The sequence below is a fragment of the Geotrypetes seraphini genome, chromosome 2 (assembly GCF_902459505.1).
Source record: "Geotrypetes seraphini chromosome 2, aGeoSer1.1, whole genome shotgun sequence".
In the NCBI taxonomy this organism is placed as follows: domain Eukaryota; kingdom Metazoa; phylum Chordata; class Amphibia; order Gymnophiona; family Dermophiidae; genus Geotrypetes; species Geotrypetes seraphini.
In genome coordinates, this window is record NC_047085.1 from 277,807,045 (window position 1) to 277,825,787 (window position 18,743).

At 41.6% G+C, this 18,743-nt stretch overlaps 1 protein-coding gene across 3 annotated transcripts in view; it reads right to left on the reverse strand.

Moving 5' to 3' along the window:
* Positions 1-18,743, reverse strand: part of ADCY2 (adenylate cyclase 2) — a 1,055,565-nt gene that overhangs the window by 146,292 nt on the left and 890,530 nt on the right. For all 3 annotated transcript variants that reach the window (XM_033929720.1, XM_033929718.1, XM_033929719.1), the window contains one exon: positions 12,381-12,488. In XM_033929720.1, the coding sequence (XP_033785611.1) occupies positions 12,381-12,488 (108 nt within the window). The remainder of the gene's footprint in view (positions 1-12,380; positions 12,489-18,743) is intronic.

The window sequence follows — 18,743 nt, forward strand, 5'->3', positions numbered from 1 at the left end:
GTAGATTGCAGAGGGTCGGAGTAAAGGGCCAATATTCTGACTGGCGGGGAGTCACGAGCGGTGTGCCACAGGGATCAGTGCTCTTACTCTTCAACATATTCATCAATGACCTAGAAAAGGAGGCAAAGTGTGAGGTTATAAAATTTGCAGACGATACCAAACTGTGCGGCAGAGTTAGGTCCAGGGAGGAGTGTGAGGACCTGCAAAGGGACCTGGACAAGCTGGAAGACTGGGCAAACAAATGGCAAATGCGCTTTAACGTGGAAAAATGTAAGGTCATGCATATAGGGAAAAAGAATCCGTTGTTCAACTACAAATTGGGGGGGGGGGGCATTGTTGGGAGACAGCGGTCTTGAGAGGGACCTGGGTGTGCTGGTGGATGAATCAATGAAGCCATCTGCACAGTGCGCAGCAGCCTCGAAAAAAGCCAACAGGATGCTGGGCATCATAAAGAGAGGCATAACAACCAGGACGCGGGAAGTCATCATGCCATTGTATCGAGCGATGGTGCGTCCACATCTGGAATACTGCGTTCAATATTGGTCGCCGTACCTCAAGAAGGACATGGCGGTACTTGAGAGAGTCCAAAGGAGAGCAACCAAACTGGTAAGAGGGCTGGAACACTGCCCATACGCCGAGAGGTTGGATAGGCTGGGGCTCTTCTCTCTGGAAAAAAGGAGGCTCAGGGGAGATATGATAGAGACCTTCAAGATCATGAGGGGCATGGAGAGGGTGGATAGGGACATATTCTTCAGACTGAAGAGGACAACAGGTACGAGGGGGCATTCGGAGAAACTGAAGGGAGATAGGTTCAAAACAAATGCAAGGAAGTTTTTTTTTCACCCAAAGGGTCGTGGACACTTGGAATGCGCTACCGGAGGAAGTGATCAGGCAGAGTACGATACAAGGATTCAAACATGGATTGAACGGATTCCTGAGGGATAAAGGGATCGTGGGATACTGAGAGAGGTGCTGGGATGTATAGAAAGCTAACCAGGTAATAAGTATAGAAACCCAATCAGGTCGTGCATGTGCAAGACTGGAGGGTTAGGACTTCGATGGGAAGCTAGGACTTAAATGGGAAACCAGGGTGGCAAGGGGACCCCCTCTGTGGATTCAGACAGGTCTTGACCTGTTTGGGCCGCCGCGGGAGCGGACTGCTGGGCAGGATGGACCTGTGGTCTGACCCGGCGGAGGCACTGCTTATGTTCTTATGTTCTTATTTCCCAGACTCAGTCCGGACCCCTCAGATACCCGCATGGGCGAGAACATGCTCTGTTAGGGGTTCAATGGCTAAGGCAAATAAGATAGGAGAAAGGGGGCAACCTTGTCGACTTCCAAATGGGACAGAATACCTATCATTCACTTTAATACAACCAGCAGATTTGTTTATAGTACCCGAATCCACACCCAGCCCCATATACTCTAACACCTTGAACAAAAAAGGCCAAGAGACCTGATTGAAACACTTTTCAGCATCAATAGAGAGAAACACTGTACCTTGCTGTAGCCGTCAAACCCTCTCCATCAAGTTAACCTCCCGCCAGACATTATTCCCCACTTGCCACCCAGTCTGATTGTTCGGGATGTACCAAACAGGGAACCAAGCTCATCATACGGTCCGCTAGGACTCTAATGAATTTTTGCATCCACTCTCAATAAAGAGATTGGGCGGTAAACACACAAAGCTTAGGAGCCTTCTCATCCTTAGGGAGGACTGTAATGCCTGCCAGGCGCATGAAAAAGAGCAATTGACTGCTCGGCTTCCAGGTGTTAAAAAGATAAAGCAGGAGAGGTAAAAGAAGATCACAAAAACATTTATAAAACTTCACGGTAAACCCATCCAACTCAGGGGTTCCTCACCTTCATAGATTTGAGCTCCTGAGAAGCTTCAATGATGGTGTTAGGATGATCAAGACACTGAGCATCCGACTCAGTAATTTTCCCCAGTTGGGCAGACTGTATATATAATCCTCTATCAGACCTGGGTCAAGAACGACCTCTGGGGTATATAGCGGCTGATAGTAGTCAACAAAGCATGCCCTAATCTCCTCATCCCATCTTAATTCTGAGCCTAACTCCCCCCGTATAGAAAGAATATTATTTTGTGTACGATGCACTCGCAATCTATGAGCCACCATACGGCTAGCCTTATTATGAAATTCTAAGTATTTCTGTTGCAACAACTGTAGATGGAACTTCATATGCTCCAAAGCGAATTGCTCCAGATCCCTCCATGCAGATTGCAGTTGTTGGAAAACCCCTCTATCCCAGGGCTGTTTATGAATACTCTCTAAAGTGCCTATCAACTGGGTCTCCTCTGTTCGCTGATGATACTTACAAAAAGATGCCAGCGTGATAAGGTGTCCCTGCAATGTCACCGTCAAACCCTCCCAACTGCTTCAGGGAATGCCTGACCTCGTACATTCAGCTCTAAATAATCCCATAGCAAACCCTCAACCTGTCGCAACACCCTGGGTCATCCAACAAACTATCATTGAGTCTCCACTATTTGTGTCCCTGACAGGGCTGGGGCCCCAAGATCTGAATCCAAATGGGAGCATGATCAGACCAGGTGATCAGTTCAATGCGAACCTCAGGGACTCTCTGCTGCAGGTATCAGTCAAGAAAGAGATAGTCAATTCAGGACTTTTTGGATGAATTTCAGTTTGGATTTCACCCTAAGCATTCAACTGAGTTGTTTTTATCTACTCTTGAATCTATAAGGAGGAAAAGTCCATAGTCTGTTATTGAGAAAGACATGGGGGAAGCCACTGCTTGCCCGTCGCGCAGTGTGTGCTTCCCTATGTGTTTGCCGCTGCGTTTGCTTTCAGCTCTCAAAATCCAAGGGTTCCTGTAGAAGGATGTTTATCCAAAACTGAAGGTCAGTTGAACCAACTACTTTTTGAGTGGTCTCTGATCCACTTGCAGCCTTCTTTTAGGCTTTTTGCCTTTAAGCGTCTCTGGGAGCCCTGATGCCTAATGGAGCTCCTATTGAGATAAGTGATTTTTTCTTTATGTTTGTGCAGTATTCCTGTTTCACCGACTGTGTTGGCACAGCTTTGGTGAATGCTCACATATTTTTTGTTAATTATTAAGTGTGATTACACTATATTTTCACTCATTCATATTGCACAATGAAGACTCTATAATGGTGTGGTGTGCTGGGCTGGTGTCCACACACAGATTATAGTATTGAACGTTAATTCGTTTACCTGACTTTTCAATCCACACTGAGGTCTTCTCACACAAATTAATATTAAATTAGATTTATTATATCTCCCTTTGCTGTGCCTCACAGTTTGTCCAACAGTGACACTATTAGAACTATTTGTTTCAGTTTATGTGGATGTTCTAGATAAGATTTAGGTTTTGCTAATTTTGATAGTTTGCCCTGTATTGGTAGCATGGAATATTGCTACACCTTGAGGTTTCGCCAGGTACTGGTGACCTGGATTGGCCACCATGAGAATGGGTTACTGGGCTTGATGGATCATTGGTCTGACCCAGTAAGGCTGTTCTTATGATCACGGGGAATCATTTTTGATGATTTTCCTAAGTACTTCTGTGGCATTTGATACCATCAGTCATCAGATTTTGCTACTTAGGTTAATGTCTTTGGGTACTGGTGAAAAGGTGTGGGGCTGGTTCAATTCTTTTCTATCAGATAGAAGTTCTCAAATTCAGCTGTCAAATGACTGTTCCGAGTAATGCCTAATTGTTGGAGGTATGCAGCTGATTGTGATAATTGTATTATGCAGAATATAAGAAGGGGGGTGGGAGCATAGATACAATTTTAGTTAAAACCTTATAAGACAATAATATTATATAAAAAGATGTAGCTGAATAATTGACATCCTTCATAAACTTGTGACAAAGCATAGCATAGACAGCACAGCATGTAGAGTACATATTTTTCTTAATAGAACAATATTTTGGATTAATATCTGGAACATGATGCTGGAAGCCATAACATAGTTGCTCTCTGAAAATAAGCTAAAAGTCGGACTAACATATTTGTCACTTGTAGAGTTAGGGGAAATCATGTGACTGTAACCATGTGATTGTAGCCTACAGAAGTGTATTGTCTAGCAAACGAGAAAGTTTCTGTAAACTAGATATTTGCAATAGAATAGAACATATCTGCAAGATCAGTGTGTCCTCTGAGCATGTTCACTTCCTTCTATTGCTGACAGAGGTAAAACCAATAGCTTGTGATGAGTTAAGTCATTATTGCTAAGGAAAAGTACTAATGAATGGCCAAGTCTTTACCTTAACAAACTCTTTAAAAATACTCGGAGTGACTCTTGATCGCAACCTTACCTTCGAAGCTCACACTGACCTTCTGGTCAAAAAAAGCTTCACCACCTTATGGAAGCTAAGATCCATCAGAAAATACTTTGACGCCCCCTCATTCCGCCTACTTGTGCAATCCTCCATCTTAAGTCTAGTCGACTACTGCAACATCATCTATCTGGGATCTTTCAAAAAAACCACACAAAGATTGCAAATTATTCAAAACACGGCAATCCGACTGATCTTCGGACTAAAAAAATGGGAACACTTAACTCCCTATTACCACAAACTTCACTGGCTACCCCTAGAAGCAAGAGTGCTATTCAAGTTCACCTGTTTCTGCTACAAATCCATCCTTGGCTCGGCCCCCCTTTACTTAGTACCCCATTTTATCCTAGACCGCCCATCCAAACTCACACGTAGAACCCACCTGTTTAGCTACCCTACCCTAAGGACCTGCCGTTACAAAAGATATCTAAATAGAACTCTTGCCTTCCAAGCAGGTCATGACAATAACTGGCTGGCCCACATCATCTCACGCTCTTCATCCTACTTAAACTTCAGGAAACTACTAAAAACTAATCTTTTCACCCGATTCATACCCTAAGACCCTATGCCCACCCTGGCCCTCTATCTCTCTATGTCCTTTAAGCAGATTGTCTTGACCTTCTTCACTGCACCATTTCATTGCCATAATTGTACCCATCTTTCTTTCTGTTTGTACCATTTATTCTCTCAGTTGTACCATTTTTTTCTCTCTGTTGTACCATTTTTTTCTCTACCACTTAATTTTATCTGATTGTAACATTGTACCATTTTCGCTGATTGTCCAGCCCTTCTTCGTTGTAAACCGCCTCGAACTACTATGGCTTTGGCGGTATATAAGAAATAAAATTATTATTATTATTATTATTATTAATGAAGTATAAACAGAAAGCCATGTGATTTGAATAGAACCAATAGAATATTGTTGAAGTATGCAATTTGTAAATGGATTGTAATTGGAAGATGTACCAACTACGTATGTTTAATAATGGATTAATTGATGATGTCATTATCCCAATAAAATGGCCAGTCACCTGTATTCGAGAAGCCTTTCTGATATCACATCATTCAGAGGATGCAGAAGTGCTTCTCAAGGCCTTGAATATTAACTACACTTTTGCGGTGGAATTCTGAAATAGAATTAAGAACTGAGGGGCATGTATGTAGCCTGTCCACATAGGTATTTAGAACAAACACTTCAAGGATCAGCATTATCTATTGTCTTAACATTTATTTATTTATTCATTCAATTTTCTATACCATTCTCCCAGGGGAGCTCAGAATGGTTTACATGAATTTATTCAGGTACTCAAGCATTTTTTCCTATCTGTCCCAGTGGGCTCACAATCTATCTAATGTACCTGGAGCAATGGGGGGATTAAATGACTTGCCCAGGGTTAAAGAGCAGCGTGGGTTTGAATCCACAACCCCAGGGTGCTGAGGATGTAGCTTTAACCACTACGCCACACTCTCTGTACGGTTCTTTCTCGGTTGGGTGTCAGCTATCGGCTTTATGCCGATGACAAACAGTTTGTAATTCCAATTGGAAAAACAACTTCAGAAACTTTTGCTTGTTTGACAGTCTGCTTACAGGCAGATAGTGATTTTTAATTGGAAAAGAGACATCGGATTAAATTCGCCTTTCCTTCTTAACAACACGCCAATTGAAATTGTTCCCAAATTAAAAATCTTAGGAGTTGTAATCGATGAAAAATTAGAATTTAAAGACATATCAACAATATAGTTAAAGTCTGTTTCTATAAATTACGCTTAATCCGATCTATATCCAAATTTCTTGAACCCAAATCTCGCAATATATTAATTCATTCATTAGTAATAGCAAAATTAGACTATTGTAATTCTTTGTTGCTCAATATCACTCAAAAAGAAAAACAACGATTGCAAATTATTCAAAACACTGCTATTAAATTAATCTATGATGCCAGGAAATTCGACCATGTAACTCCATTTTTCATTGACGCTCATTGGCTCCCTATTACCCATCGTATACAGTTTAAGGTTTTACTACTTATATTTAAAACCTTGATATTCAATGAACCTCAGTGCATATCAAAAATGCTAATTCCCCATAGTTCCGTACGTGCACTTAGATCATCTTCCCAAAATCTATTAGTTGTTCCCTCTTTAAAAATAATAGGTACACGAAGATCAGACATGTTCTCCGTAGTTGGTCCCCAATGGTGGAACTCATTGCCCCAATACATAAAAATTGAAAAAAAGACATATCCTCCTTTAAAAAATCCCTTAAAACATTTATTTTTAAAGATGCTTTTAATATCTAAATTTTTTCTTTATTTTACGAATTTCGCTTTTAAGAACCTCCATGTTCCTTGATGTTTTTTCCCTTAACTGTTTTTCTTAATATAACAGATGTAACTTTTACCCTTCTTCACTTCTAATTGTTGTCTGTCTCGTCTGATTTCTAATGTTTACGTATATTGTATGTATTTTAAATTTATTTTATCATTATGTACATCGCTTTGTATAAAGATATAGCGATTCATCAAATATTTAATAAACCTTGAAAACCTTGAAACCTTGATTGGATGTTTGCTAATCATTTAGGGCTGGATTCTACAACCAGCGATGATATCGGTCAGCGCCTCCAAACCCGGCACCAGTCGCATGTCAATTATATACCGCCGCTGGATGCAGAATTGAAGCCACATGTAGCGCAGGCGTCGCAAATGTAGGCCAGGGTTTTCAAGGCCTATATTTCCGGCAACTACCTTTCATATGAATCATGCCTATGGAGGTGCTTTATAACTCCTAAAGTCACTTCTGGTATTAGTCATGCCTACATTTTGTCTTTAAGAGTGTTCATTTTTTAATGGCATTTTCAAATTAAGTTAGGTGTATAGAAAATTGAATGAATAAATAAATAAATGTTAAGACAATAGATAATGCTGATCCTTGAAGTCTAAATACCTATGTGGACAGGCTACATAGGTGTCGTTTAAAAAATCTGGGCCTTAAAGTTTAATATCAGCAAGACACACATTTTGCGCCTAGGATGTAGCAAAGAACTGTCTGAATTCCTCAATGAAGTTTCCTTTTGTAATGTTCAAATTCCCATACTTGATCATTGCAAGTATTTGGGAATACTTCTTGACTCTACATTATCTTTTAAACCGCAGATAAAAGCAGTGATATTTAAAGTCTTCTTCCACTTCAGACTTTTGAGGAGGCTAAAAGATTATTTGACTGTTGATGATTTTCGTTTTGTGGTGGTTGTGATACTGCCACTAATTTTGGATTACTGCAATTCCCTGTATCTTGGTTTGCCAAAATGTACAATACAGTCTTTGCAGTTAACTCAGAATGCTGCTACAAGGTTGATTGCTAACGTGTCTATGTTGAAACATATGATACCTATCCTTTGGGACTTGCATTGGTTGCCAATACAAGCGTGAATAGACTTCAAGGTATTTTGCCTTTTTTATAAGGTGTTGCATAACAACAGTGTGTGGCTACCTGTTTAAACTATACCGTTCTTCACACTCCTTGCAGTTTGATGGCAAGTTATTGTTAGACGTAAAATCATTTAAATGTGTGAAACTTATGACTAATTGGTCCTCAATGTTCTTGATTCAGGGTGCTTGCTTGTGGAATGCTCTGTTGGTAGAACCCTGGGGTTCTGCAGTTTAGAAAACATTTGAAGACAATCCTCTTTGAATGTATTTATTAGTAGATTTTATGACTCAAATTTGTCTTTTTGTGTGTGTGTCAGTTATTGTTACATTATTATATTGTTTTATTGTATCTTGCACAGAACTGGTGGATGTAGTAGTGGGTTATACATTTTTTAAATAAATAAGGGGCTGACATAGTTACCGTACCATTCACAGAAGACAATGACCAATACGTAAAACTGAATGTGGACTGACTAGGATACATCCCAGAATACTGAGTTTAGAGAGGCTTGACAGGCCCTCTAAAGGATATGTTTAAAATACATCTTTGAAAACTGGAAAAGTACCACAGGGTTGGAGACAGGCTGCTATTTACAAAGGCAGTGACAAGAGAGAAGGTGGGAAATTAGAAACTGGTGAGCCTTACCTTGGTGGTGGGAAAGGTAATGGAGATGTTGCTGAAGGAAAGGATAGTCAACTTTCTTCATTCCAATGAGTTACAAGATCCGAGGCAATATGGCTTTACCAAAAGCAAATCATATTGCAAATGATCAATTTCTTTGACTTGGTGATAAAAAAAACTGGATTTAGGACATGCACTGGATGTCGTCTACTTAGTTTTCAGCAAAACCTTTGATACAAGAGGATTATAAATAAATTGAACAGCTTGAGATGAGGCCTGAGGTTGTAAACTGGATCAGAAATTGGCTGGCTAACTGATAGGTGGAAAGAGAGAAATGGTAAATGGAAATGGTTCAAAAGAAGGAAAGGTTAGTAGCAGACTGCCTCAGGGATCTGTCCTGAAGTAGACTCTGTTCAATATATCTGTGAGCAATATTGCCAAAAGGTCAGAAGGAAAAGTATGTCTTTTGCAAATGAGATGAAGATTGGCAACAGAATGGACATCCTGGAGGGAGGGAAATGCATGAGAATTAACTTACAAAAATTAAATGCTTGGGCTAATGCTTGGCTAAATATAGCAAAGCTGGGAATGGTCTAAAGTGGAGTAATGGGAAGGCGATAGGGAGGATGGGGGTTGGTATGAGTGTCAGTATGGATGGTGACAGAGGGGAGGGTGTATAGGTTGGGAGATAGGTTAGGGTCAAAATGTTATAATTAATCATCTCAATGTAAGTTGGGACTGTGATTCAAAAACTTCAATAAATATATAGGTTTATAAAAAATAATTGCTCTTTGTGCCACGCCTAAAATTGTGTCACTTAGGTTACTACCCAGTTTACCTGGTACTTTGATTTGAACTAGTTTAAGGCTTCTGTTCTGTAGACCTAAACTAAGGGCTCCTTTTACTAAGGTGTGCTAGCGTTTTTAGCGCAAAATTACCACGCGCTAAACTGCATGGTACACTTCTAGAATAATGCCAGCTCAATGCTGGCATTAAGGTCTAGTGCGCTATTCCGCATGTTAAGGCCCTAACACACCTTAGTAGAAGGAGCCCTAAATATTCAGCTTACCTAGATAGCAGCTGAATATTGCTACTGCATGATTAAAGTTTAATGCTACCTTTGCTCTACTCCTAATCCAAGAGCAAAACCAAAACACAATATATCCGTTTATCACATTTTATAGAATCCCTGAGGAAGATGGTGGTGTCGAAACACGGACCTTGTTGAGTCCAAGGTTTAAAAGTATATTGAGTCCTAGACCTTTTCATGTGGATTATCAAGCTGAACTTTTAATAAAGCCTACATCTTGAACATCTACGCTCCACATTGCTTTTTGTTTTTGCTCTTGTTCAGTAAAAACACAAGCCAGATATTAAAAATGAGTTATCTGCAGCTGGTATACAGATAAGTACACTATCCACCAATATTCAGTAGCACTTTATCGTAGTACCATTGAAAATTCTTACAGGGTGAAGCATGGACATTCTGCGGAAAGCTGGCAATATTCAGCCACTCTCCATATAGCTTTACATCTTAATTCAAGGCAGCAAAAATGCTGCATATCACTGCTATATGTAGAGCCAGCAGATGTCATTGCTCTCCACATATACTCTGTGCCACTCTCTATATAGATAACTACACTGAATATGAACTCCACCTTAGGGATCAGTGCTCAAGAAAAAAGATCTAGGTGTCATTGTAGAGAATACACTGAAACCTTCTCCCAAATGTGTGGCAGTGGCCAAAAAAGCAAACAAGATGTTGGGAATTATTAGAAAAGGGATGGTAAATAAGACTAAGAATATTATAATGCCTCTGTATCACTTTATGATGCAACCTGACCTTGAGTATTGCGTTCAAGTCTAGTTCAATTCTAGTTTCCCTATCTCAAAAAAGATGTAATGGAATTAGAAAAGGTTCATAGAAGAGCGATCAAGATGATAAAGGGGATGGAACTCATCTTATATAAGGAAAGACTAAGGAGGTTAGGGCTCTTCAGCTTGGAAATGGCAGAGGGTAGATATGACTGAAGTCTACAAAATCCTGAGTAGTATAGAATGGGTACAAGTAAATCAATTTTTTTACCCCATCAAACATTACAAATATTGGGGGACATTCAATGGAGTTACAGGGAAATACTTTTAAAACCAATGGAAGGAAATATTTTTCTTTCTTTTTTTAAATATTTTTATTTTTCAAATTTTGAAGATATACATCCGACAATTAATAGCATAAATGAAAGAAATACATAACAATGTTATTAAGAAATAAGCTAAACATCAAGATATAATAAAAACAACATCTTTAGTGCACTATATATAGAAGAAGCCAAGAAATATAAAAGGAAACATTAAGAAATTAATTCACATCTTAGAAGGTATCCAGTTCCCTGTGACTAGCTAGTTAAGGTATCACTGTGGAACAGTTAACTAATAGATGATTTTCCCTTGCCATTATAAAATCTAGCAGTTCTAGCCTGGGTTCTAGATAAATCAGGAAATATACAAACTGATCTCCAAAATTGCTGAGATATGTGGCAGAAATAAAGTCTCAATACCATATTATGGTCCTATTCTAAAGCAAAAGTTATCAAAAGAGTCATTCTAGATGTAATTACTTCTAATGACGATTCCAGAAATTCTGTCACATTTAAAGATTCCTGTTGAATGGCTTCTTGGTTTTCTTCCCTTTTACCGGTTGGTAATTTGGAGAAATATAGGTAAATAGCCTTCACTACTGGGGAAGATAATCTTCAGGTAGATTCAAAATCTCTCTAAAATATTTCCTTAGCATCTCTATAGGAGGTACTAAAGGAGACTTAGGAAAATTCAAATATCGTAAGTTATTCCTTCTAACTTGATTTTCCAGATTTTCCATCTTCCTGTATAATATTCCCCTTTCTTTCGATTCAACAGTGGTAAACTCCTGTACTTGAGTCTCCAAATTATCCATTCTGGTAGCTTATTGTTCCTGTTGCTAAGCCAGACCATATTTCTGTATTGCAAAGTCAGATAATTTATCAGAAAAGTTTTAAATTGTACCTGAAGGGAATGATCCATGTGAGATGGTAGATGGCAGGTGCTCCCCCCGCTGAAGATTTTCATTCACCATTACTGCTCTACTTTTTTGTGGCGCTGAAGATGACATTGCCAGCAGTATCCCCTCCAAAGGTGAATCTCCCATGCTCCTCGTCTGTGCAGGAAGGTCATCTCTACGCGCTGAAAAATCACCTTTGGGTCATGGGGAAGGGAAGGCCATGTGGGGCTCGATGATACTGCTTCCAAACTTTCTCCTGTAGAACTGCAAGGAGCATTCAAAGTCAAAGTATCCATTGGTGGACAGCGAACCTCGCAAGTTTCCAAAGTGGACTGTTTCAGCCAGAAAGATTCAGTTGTCACTGGAGGGTACAGCTTGAGCTTCACCTTTCGTTTCCCCATTCGTACAAAGACCACTTTGAGGAGAGCGTAGCTCACATGTCCTCACCTTCCGACGCCATCTTGGCTTTCAGGAGGAAAAATTTTTTTCAATCAGAGAATAATTAAGTTCTGGAATGTATTGCCAGAGGATGTGATAACAACGGTTAACATAGATGGATTTTAAAAAGGTTTGGACAAGTTCCTGAAGGAAAAGTTCATAGTATGCTGTTGAGACGCACAGGGGAAGCCAATGCTTGCCCTGGGATCAGTAGCATGAGAAATAACCTATTTGGATTTTTGACAGGTGCTTGTGACCTGGAGTGGCCACTATGGAAAAAGAATAAGTGGGCTAGATGGACCATTGGTCTGACCCAGTATGGCTATTCTTATGTTCTTATATAACATTTAAATGCTGCAGCTCATTTACTAGAAAAATTATCAGATCAGTATTCAAATGTTGTTATTAGTGTTTAAGTTTAGCCTTCTGGGCTCTAAACAGGATTTGATGAAGTTATTACTATTCAAATCAGATTTTTAGTCTGCTTTGCAAATTGTCAACTCTGTACCTGGCTGTATTCCTGGCTGGGTGTAGCACTCAGTCCTGTGGCTGCCATGTAAGTGCTGCCAATGGTCTTGATCTTTTCAACTCCACTAAATTTCGGTTTAGACAACAACTGTGAATAAACACAAATTAACCCATTAGTGAAAATTTGAAATGCAACCCTGACTTATTAGATGAAAACACTTGATGCACTATTAGCAGAATCAGATTCTGTTAATAGCAGAAATGCATGTATTATTCTTACTAGATAGCATCTTAGGGAGAAGAATGGCTTAGTTTCTATCAGGCTCATATTCAGGCAACAGAAGATCACCAGCAATCTTTAGCAGTCTGCAGCAATGCCAGAAATTTAATGCTGATGCCATATCTGGTCGAAATTGAATTTCCTGTCCATTTTGGGCTGGCTGTGACATAGATGGCCATGCCAATATTCAGCAGCTAGCTGGCTAAGTCTCAACGGCCAACGATATACTACCATTTTAGGTAGTTGTATTTGGCCCCCAAACATAGCCAGTGAGCCACTGAATAGTGGAATTGACCAGCTATTTCATGCGACAGTGTCGCCACGCAGGGCCTGCAAGGATCAACGTGGCAACCCTCCACTAGGTAGCGCTACATACCAATAGGCACACTTCCCAAGATGGGGAAAGCTCTACAGGAGGTACTGGCTCTAAGTAGTAACCACACCACTTTTAAAGAACACCCAGAACATCAGCTATATGGCACAGAGGCAGATGGTTTGATTTCAAAGAAAAATAGTCTTATTACATGAGCCTCAAGGTGTCAAAACAGTTCCACCAAACAAAGCATATTCAAAAACTAAAAAGACAAGAAAAATGTAGGCAAAAAAATACAGCATTCAGAACAACACACTTCAATGTAGCATGGGGTAATGGCGTACCAAGGGGGGGGGAGCGTCCACCCCAGGTGCATGCCATGATGGGGGTGTTCCCAACCTTGGAGTCATGGTCCAGGAACTTCCCTTCTCAAGGCCCAGTCCCAAGGCTCTGGGTTGTCCCCATGGCACAGCATGTTCCCAGCCTTCTTGCCTGTCCGGTCTGATGGCCCTTTTCCTTCCGTGAAGCTGAAAAATCTGCCGGCTTCAGCAGTGATTCAGCTACATCGCCCACAGCTCCCCTTCCTGCTTTCCATGTCTGCCAATGACACAACTTCCTATTTCCGCCCGGGTGGATTGCAGCAGAGGCAGACACGGGGGAGAGGAGGGACAGATGATGAATGGAAGTGTTGGGGAGAGGGGGAACAGATGATGAATGGAAGTGGGGAGGATAAAGGAAAAATGGCACATGCTGTATTGGGGGTGGAGAATAGAGTTACTGGAAGGGGTGAGGGAAAGAGGTGGCAAGCTATAGGTAGACATAATGAAAGAGAGAAATTGAGGATTGAATAGTAAGAATTTAGACAGAGGCAGAAAATAAATTGAGAAGGAAGACCAGGGAAGAACAGGAGGAAGGGAGCGGAGAGAGAAATGCCAGAGCAGGGAAGAAGGGGAGGAGACAGATACCAGACCTGGGAGGAAGGGGAGGAGACAGATACCAGACCTGGGAGGAGGAAAGGAGGAAGGAGAGAGATGCTAAAATCTGCTGGGAGGGAGGGAAAGATGGAAGGGAAGAAGACAGATGCCACACCACTGGGGAAGTGGAGAAAAGTAGATGGATACCAGACCAATGGGGGGAGGGGGAGGGAGAGATGGAAGGGAGAAGCAGACAGTTTCTGGAAGAAGCATAGAAAGAAAGGAGAAGCCATATGGAAGAGGCAGACAGTGGATGGAAGGAACAGAATGATGAGAAGATGAAGAAAGCAGAAACCAGACAACAAAGGTAGAAAAATTTTTCTATTTGTTTTAATTATTTATTTTTGTTAAGGATAAAGTATTATTGTAGCTGCATATGCGGCCACCAAAACCTTCTGTTGAGAAGAACAACAGAAACACTCCCAAGTGGCCATTTATAACATACTGTTAGTCCAGATGTGCAGAGGAGGCATCCATTCACCTATGTAAGATAGTTTTCTTAGCCATAAGGATGTCCACTGAAAGAAAGTGGAACTCAAAATCCTGGTAGCCCTGTTGCTTCAGTTCTCCTGTCAGACCCAACATGAGAATCTTATAAGACCTTTCACAAGGGCTCCTCAACCCCCCCTCCCCAAAGCCTGGAGCACCCATTCTAAAATGTTTGCAGAGTAGGACATTCCAAAAAGTGGTGTAATAGGGAACCTCTGCCAACCTTACATTTGATTCACAGTCTTCCCAGAGACCCATGATTTTATCTTTACATCGACTGATATAAGCATTATGTAAGAGTTTGAACTGAAGTTCATAGAGACTTACATTAGGGGTGATATGAAATGCCAGTGAGAAATTGAGTGAGAGCTCACGTTCCAGAACCTCCTGCCCCAAAGTGTTACCCCCAAATTGCACCAAATGGCTGAAAAACTGAGAGGGTAATCTCTCCCTGCCAATGCTATACATTGAAAGAAAGAAAGGGTTATTTCCAGTTTTGCTGTAGTGGTGGGCTCTGATGGGTCGAAGGGGAGGAGTATGGTGATGTCGTCTGCGTAGCTGAAGGATGTAACATTTAAGTTATCTAAAGTGGCTCCAATGTTACATCCTTCAGCTACGCAGACGACATCACCATACTCCTCCCCTTCGACCCATCAGAGCCCACCACTACAGCAAAACTGGAAATAATCCTTTCTTTCTTTCTATGTATAGCATTGGCAGGGAGTTTGTTATGTGAAGTGGGGTTGTGCATAAAGAGATGGTCTACCTCTGTAAATGAAGGGAATCCCAGCGACCCCTGCCACAAGGAGTGTATATAGTGCCAGACTTGCAGGTATGCAAAGAAATGTTTCTGCAGTATGTTCGAACAAAAGACCCAGTATGGATGACTAAAATAGTGAAGGAAGCGATAGGCAATAAGAAAAATTCATTTAGGGAATGGAAAAAGGACAAAACTGAAGGGAACCAGAAGGAGCACAGGAAGTATCAAAAAGAATGTCACCATGTGGTTCGAAAAGCCAAAAGAGAGTATGAAGAGAGGCTAGCCAGGGAGGCACGAAATTTCAAACCGTTCTTCAGATATGTTAAAGGGAAACAGCCAGCTAGGGAGGAGGTAGGACCGCTGGACGAAGGAGACAGGAAGGGAGTGGTGAAGGAGGAGAAAGAAGTCGCAGAAAGACTCAACATGTTCTTCTCGTCTGTATTTACAAACGAAGACACAACCAACATACCGGAACCTGAACAAATCTTCAATGGAAATCAAGCAGAAAAATTAACATCCATGGAAGTGAGCCTTGATGATGTACACAGGCAGATAGAAAAACTTAAAACTGACAAATCCCCGGGTCCGGACGGAATCCATCCCAGGGTTCTGAAGGAATTAAAGGAGGAGATAGCGGAACTACTGCAGCAAATTTGCAACCTATCCTTGAAAACAGGCATGATCCCGGAGGATTGGAAGATAGCCAATGTCACGCCCATCTTTAAAAAGGGATCAAGAGGTGACCCGGGAAATTACAGACCAGTGAGTTTGACCTCGGTTCCGGGGAAACTGACGGAAGCACTGATTAAAGAACACATCGATGAACATCTGGAAAGAAACGAACTTTTGAAAACAACCCAACATGGTTTCTGCAGGGGGAGATCGTGCCTAACGAACTTATTGCACTTCTTCGAAGGAATTAACAAACGGATGGACAGAGGAGACCCCATAGACATCATATACCTTGATTTCCAAAAAGCCTTTGACAAGGTGCCTCACGAACGTCTACTCCGGAAACTGAAGAACCATGGAGTGGACGGAGACGTACATAGATGGATCAGAAACTGGTTGGCGGGTAGGAAACAGAGGGTAGGGGTGAAGGGCCACTACTCGGACTGGATGGGGGTCACGAGTGGTGTTCCGCAGGGCTCAGTGCTCGGGCCGCTGCTATTTAATATATTCATAAATGATCTAGAAACAGGCACGAAGTGTGAGATAATAAAATTTGCGGACGATACAAAACTATTTAGTGGAGCTGGGACTAAAGAGGAATGCGAAGAATTGCAAAGGGACTTGAACAAATTGGGGGAATGGGCGGCGAGATGGCAGATGAAGTTCAACGTTGAGAAATGTAAAGTATTGCATGTTGGAAACAGAAACCCGAGGTACAACTATACGATGGGAGGGATATTATTGAATGAGAGCAACCAAGAAAGGGACTTGGGGGTAATGGTGGACATGACAATGAAGCCGACGGCACAGTGCGCAACAGCCGCTAAGAAAGCAAATAGAATGCTAGGCATAATCAAGAAGGGTATTACAACAAGGACAAAAGAAGTTATCCTGCCATTGTATCGGGCGATGGTGCGCCCGCATCTGGAATACTGCGTCCAATATTGGTCTCCGTACCTTAGGAAGGATATGGCGTTACTCGAGAGGGTTCAGAGGAGAGCGACACGCTTGATAAAAGGGATGGAAAACCTCTCATACGCTGAGAGATTGGCGAAACTGGGTCTCTTTTCCCTGGAGAAGAGGAGACTTAGAGGGGATATGATAGAGACTTATAAGATCATGAAGGGCATAGAGAGAGTAGAGAAGGACAGATTCTTCAAACTTTCGAAAAATAAAAGAACAAGAGGACACTTGGAAAAGTTGAAAGGGGACAGATTTAAAACGAATGCTAGGAAGTTCTTCTTTACCCAACGAGTGGTGGACACCTGGAATGCGCTTCCAGAGGGAATAATAGGGCAGAGTACAGTACAGGGGTTTAAGAAAGGATTGGACAATTTCCTGCTGGAAAAGGGGATAGAGGGGTATAAATAGAGGATTACTGCACAGGTCCTGGACCTGTTGGGCCGCCGCGTGAGCGGACTGCTGGGCATGATGGACCTCAGGTCTGACCCAGCAGAGGCATTGCTTATGTTCTTATGTTCCACATATTCTGGCATTCCAAAAAGCAGAGAAAATCACTGCCACCTGGGAGGATAATTGTCCCACAAACCTGCAACCAGAACACACCCACTGAGCGAACGGAGACCCTATATGATCCACCAGGAAAGCTGGGTTAACCACAAACTCCACAAAGGCGACAGCCCTCGAGCTTTACCAATCCCAAGCTTTTTTTAAAGGATAAAGAAGAGGTGTCAGCTGGATCTCCTTGTCCATGACATGCAAGATGTTCAAGACAGAGTGGGGATAAGTCTCTATCTGTCAAATGAAGGGGGGGGGTTAAATTTATAATTTCCAGTGTAAATTTTATGTATCCAGCACAATATGGCAGCCACATTGTACAAGTGTAAGTCCTGCAATTGTATCTCACCCCTCACTCTATCGTGTAACAATTTATGATAACCTATAAGAGCTCTGTGAGTTCGTCACTAAAAGTAGGTAGACCGTTTCATCCTTGTGAGACACCCACATGGACATCATTTGCAGGGGATAAAGAATCTTAGGCAATAAGACCATTTTAACCAACACTACACGCCTCTAAGGATACTGACAGCTCCTTCCACCTGTGGCATAGAGTTTGATATGTTCTATGTTCTCCATAATGTTCTTTCAGTATAGCATAGCTGGGTCCCTAAGGAGATAAACCCCCAAGTATTTAAGAAGTCCTTTTGTCCCCTTTAGGGGAAAAGAAAAGAGCGACTGACAAAGGCAGTCTTTGGATACTGCCAAAGCTTCTGACTTATCAAAATTAATTTCTAATTCAGAGAATGAGCCAAAAGCCTGGATCACGGTGACCAAGGTAGGGCCATCACGGGTGGCAGATCCAGAAAAATAAGCATGTCATCAGCAAAAAGGTTGATCTTATACTCTTGGGTCCCCACCTTAATTCCCTGTATCAAAGCATGTTGCCAGATTTTGCTGGCCAAAGGCTTCAGAGATAGAACAAAAAGCATGGGAGAAAGTGGGCAGCCCTTCCTAGTGCCCCATTCTAACTGAAAGGAAGAGGTATGCTCCCCATTGATCAAAATCTGTGCTGGCAGGACGGAGTATAGGAAATGCATACCGGACAAAAATTCACCCATTATGCCAAACTGAGGTAGAATCCAGAAGAGAAGGTCCCAGATAATCTTGTCAAATGCTTTTTCAGCATCCAAACTAGTGATAATGGCATTTCCCCAGACCCCTTCTTGGACCTGTAGAGCGTGCAACGCTTGGAGGATGTTGGTAGAAGCGTAGTGACCAGGTACAAACCCCGTTTGGTTTGGATGTATCAGAGATGGTAGGACTTTATGCAACCAGGTGGCGAGTATACTGGCAAAAATTTGATGTCTTGATTTAAGAAAGAAATTGGATAGTAGGAGACCACTAGTTTAGGGTCTCTGCCAGACTTCGGCACCCCACTATTGTAACATGGGTTA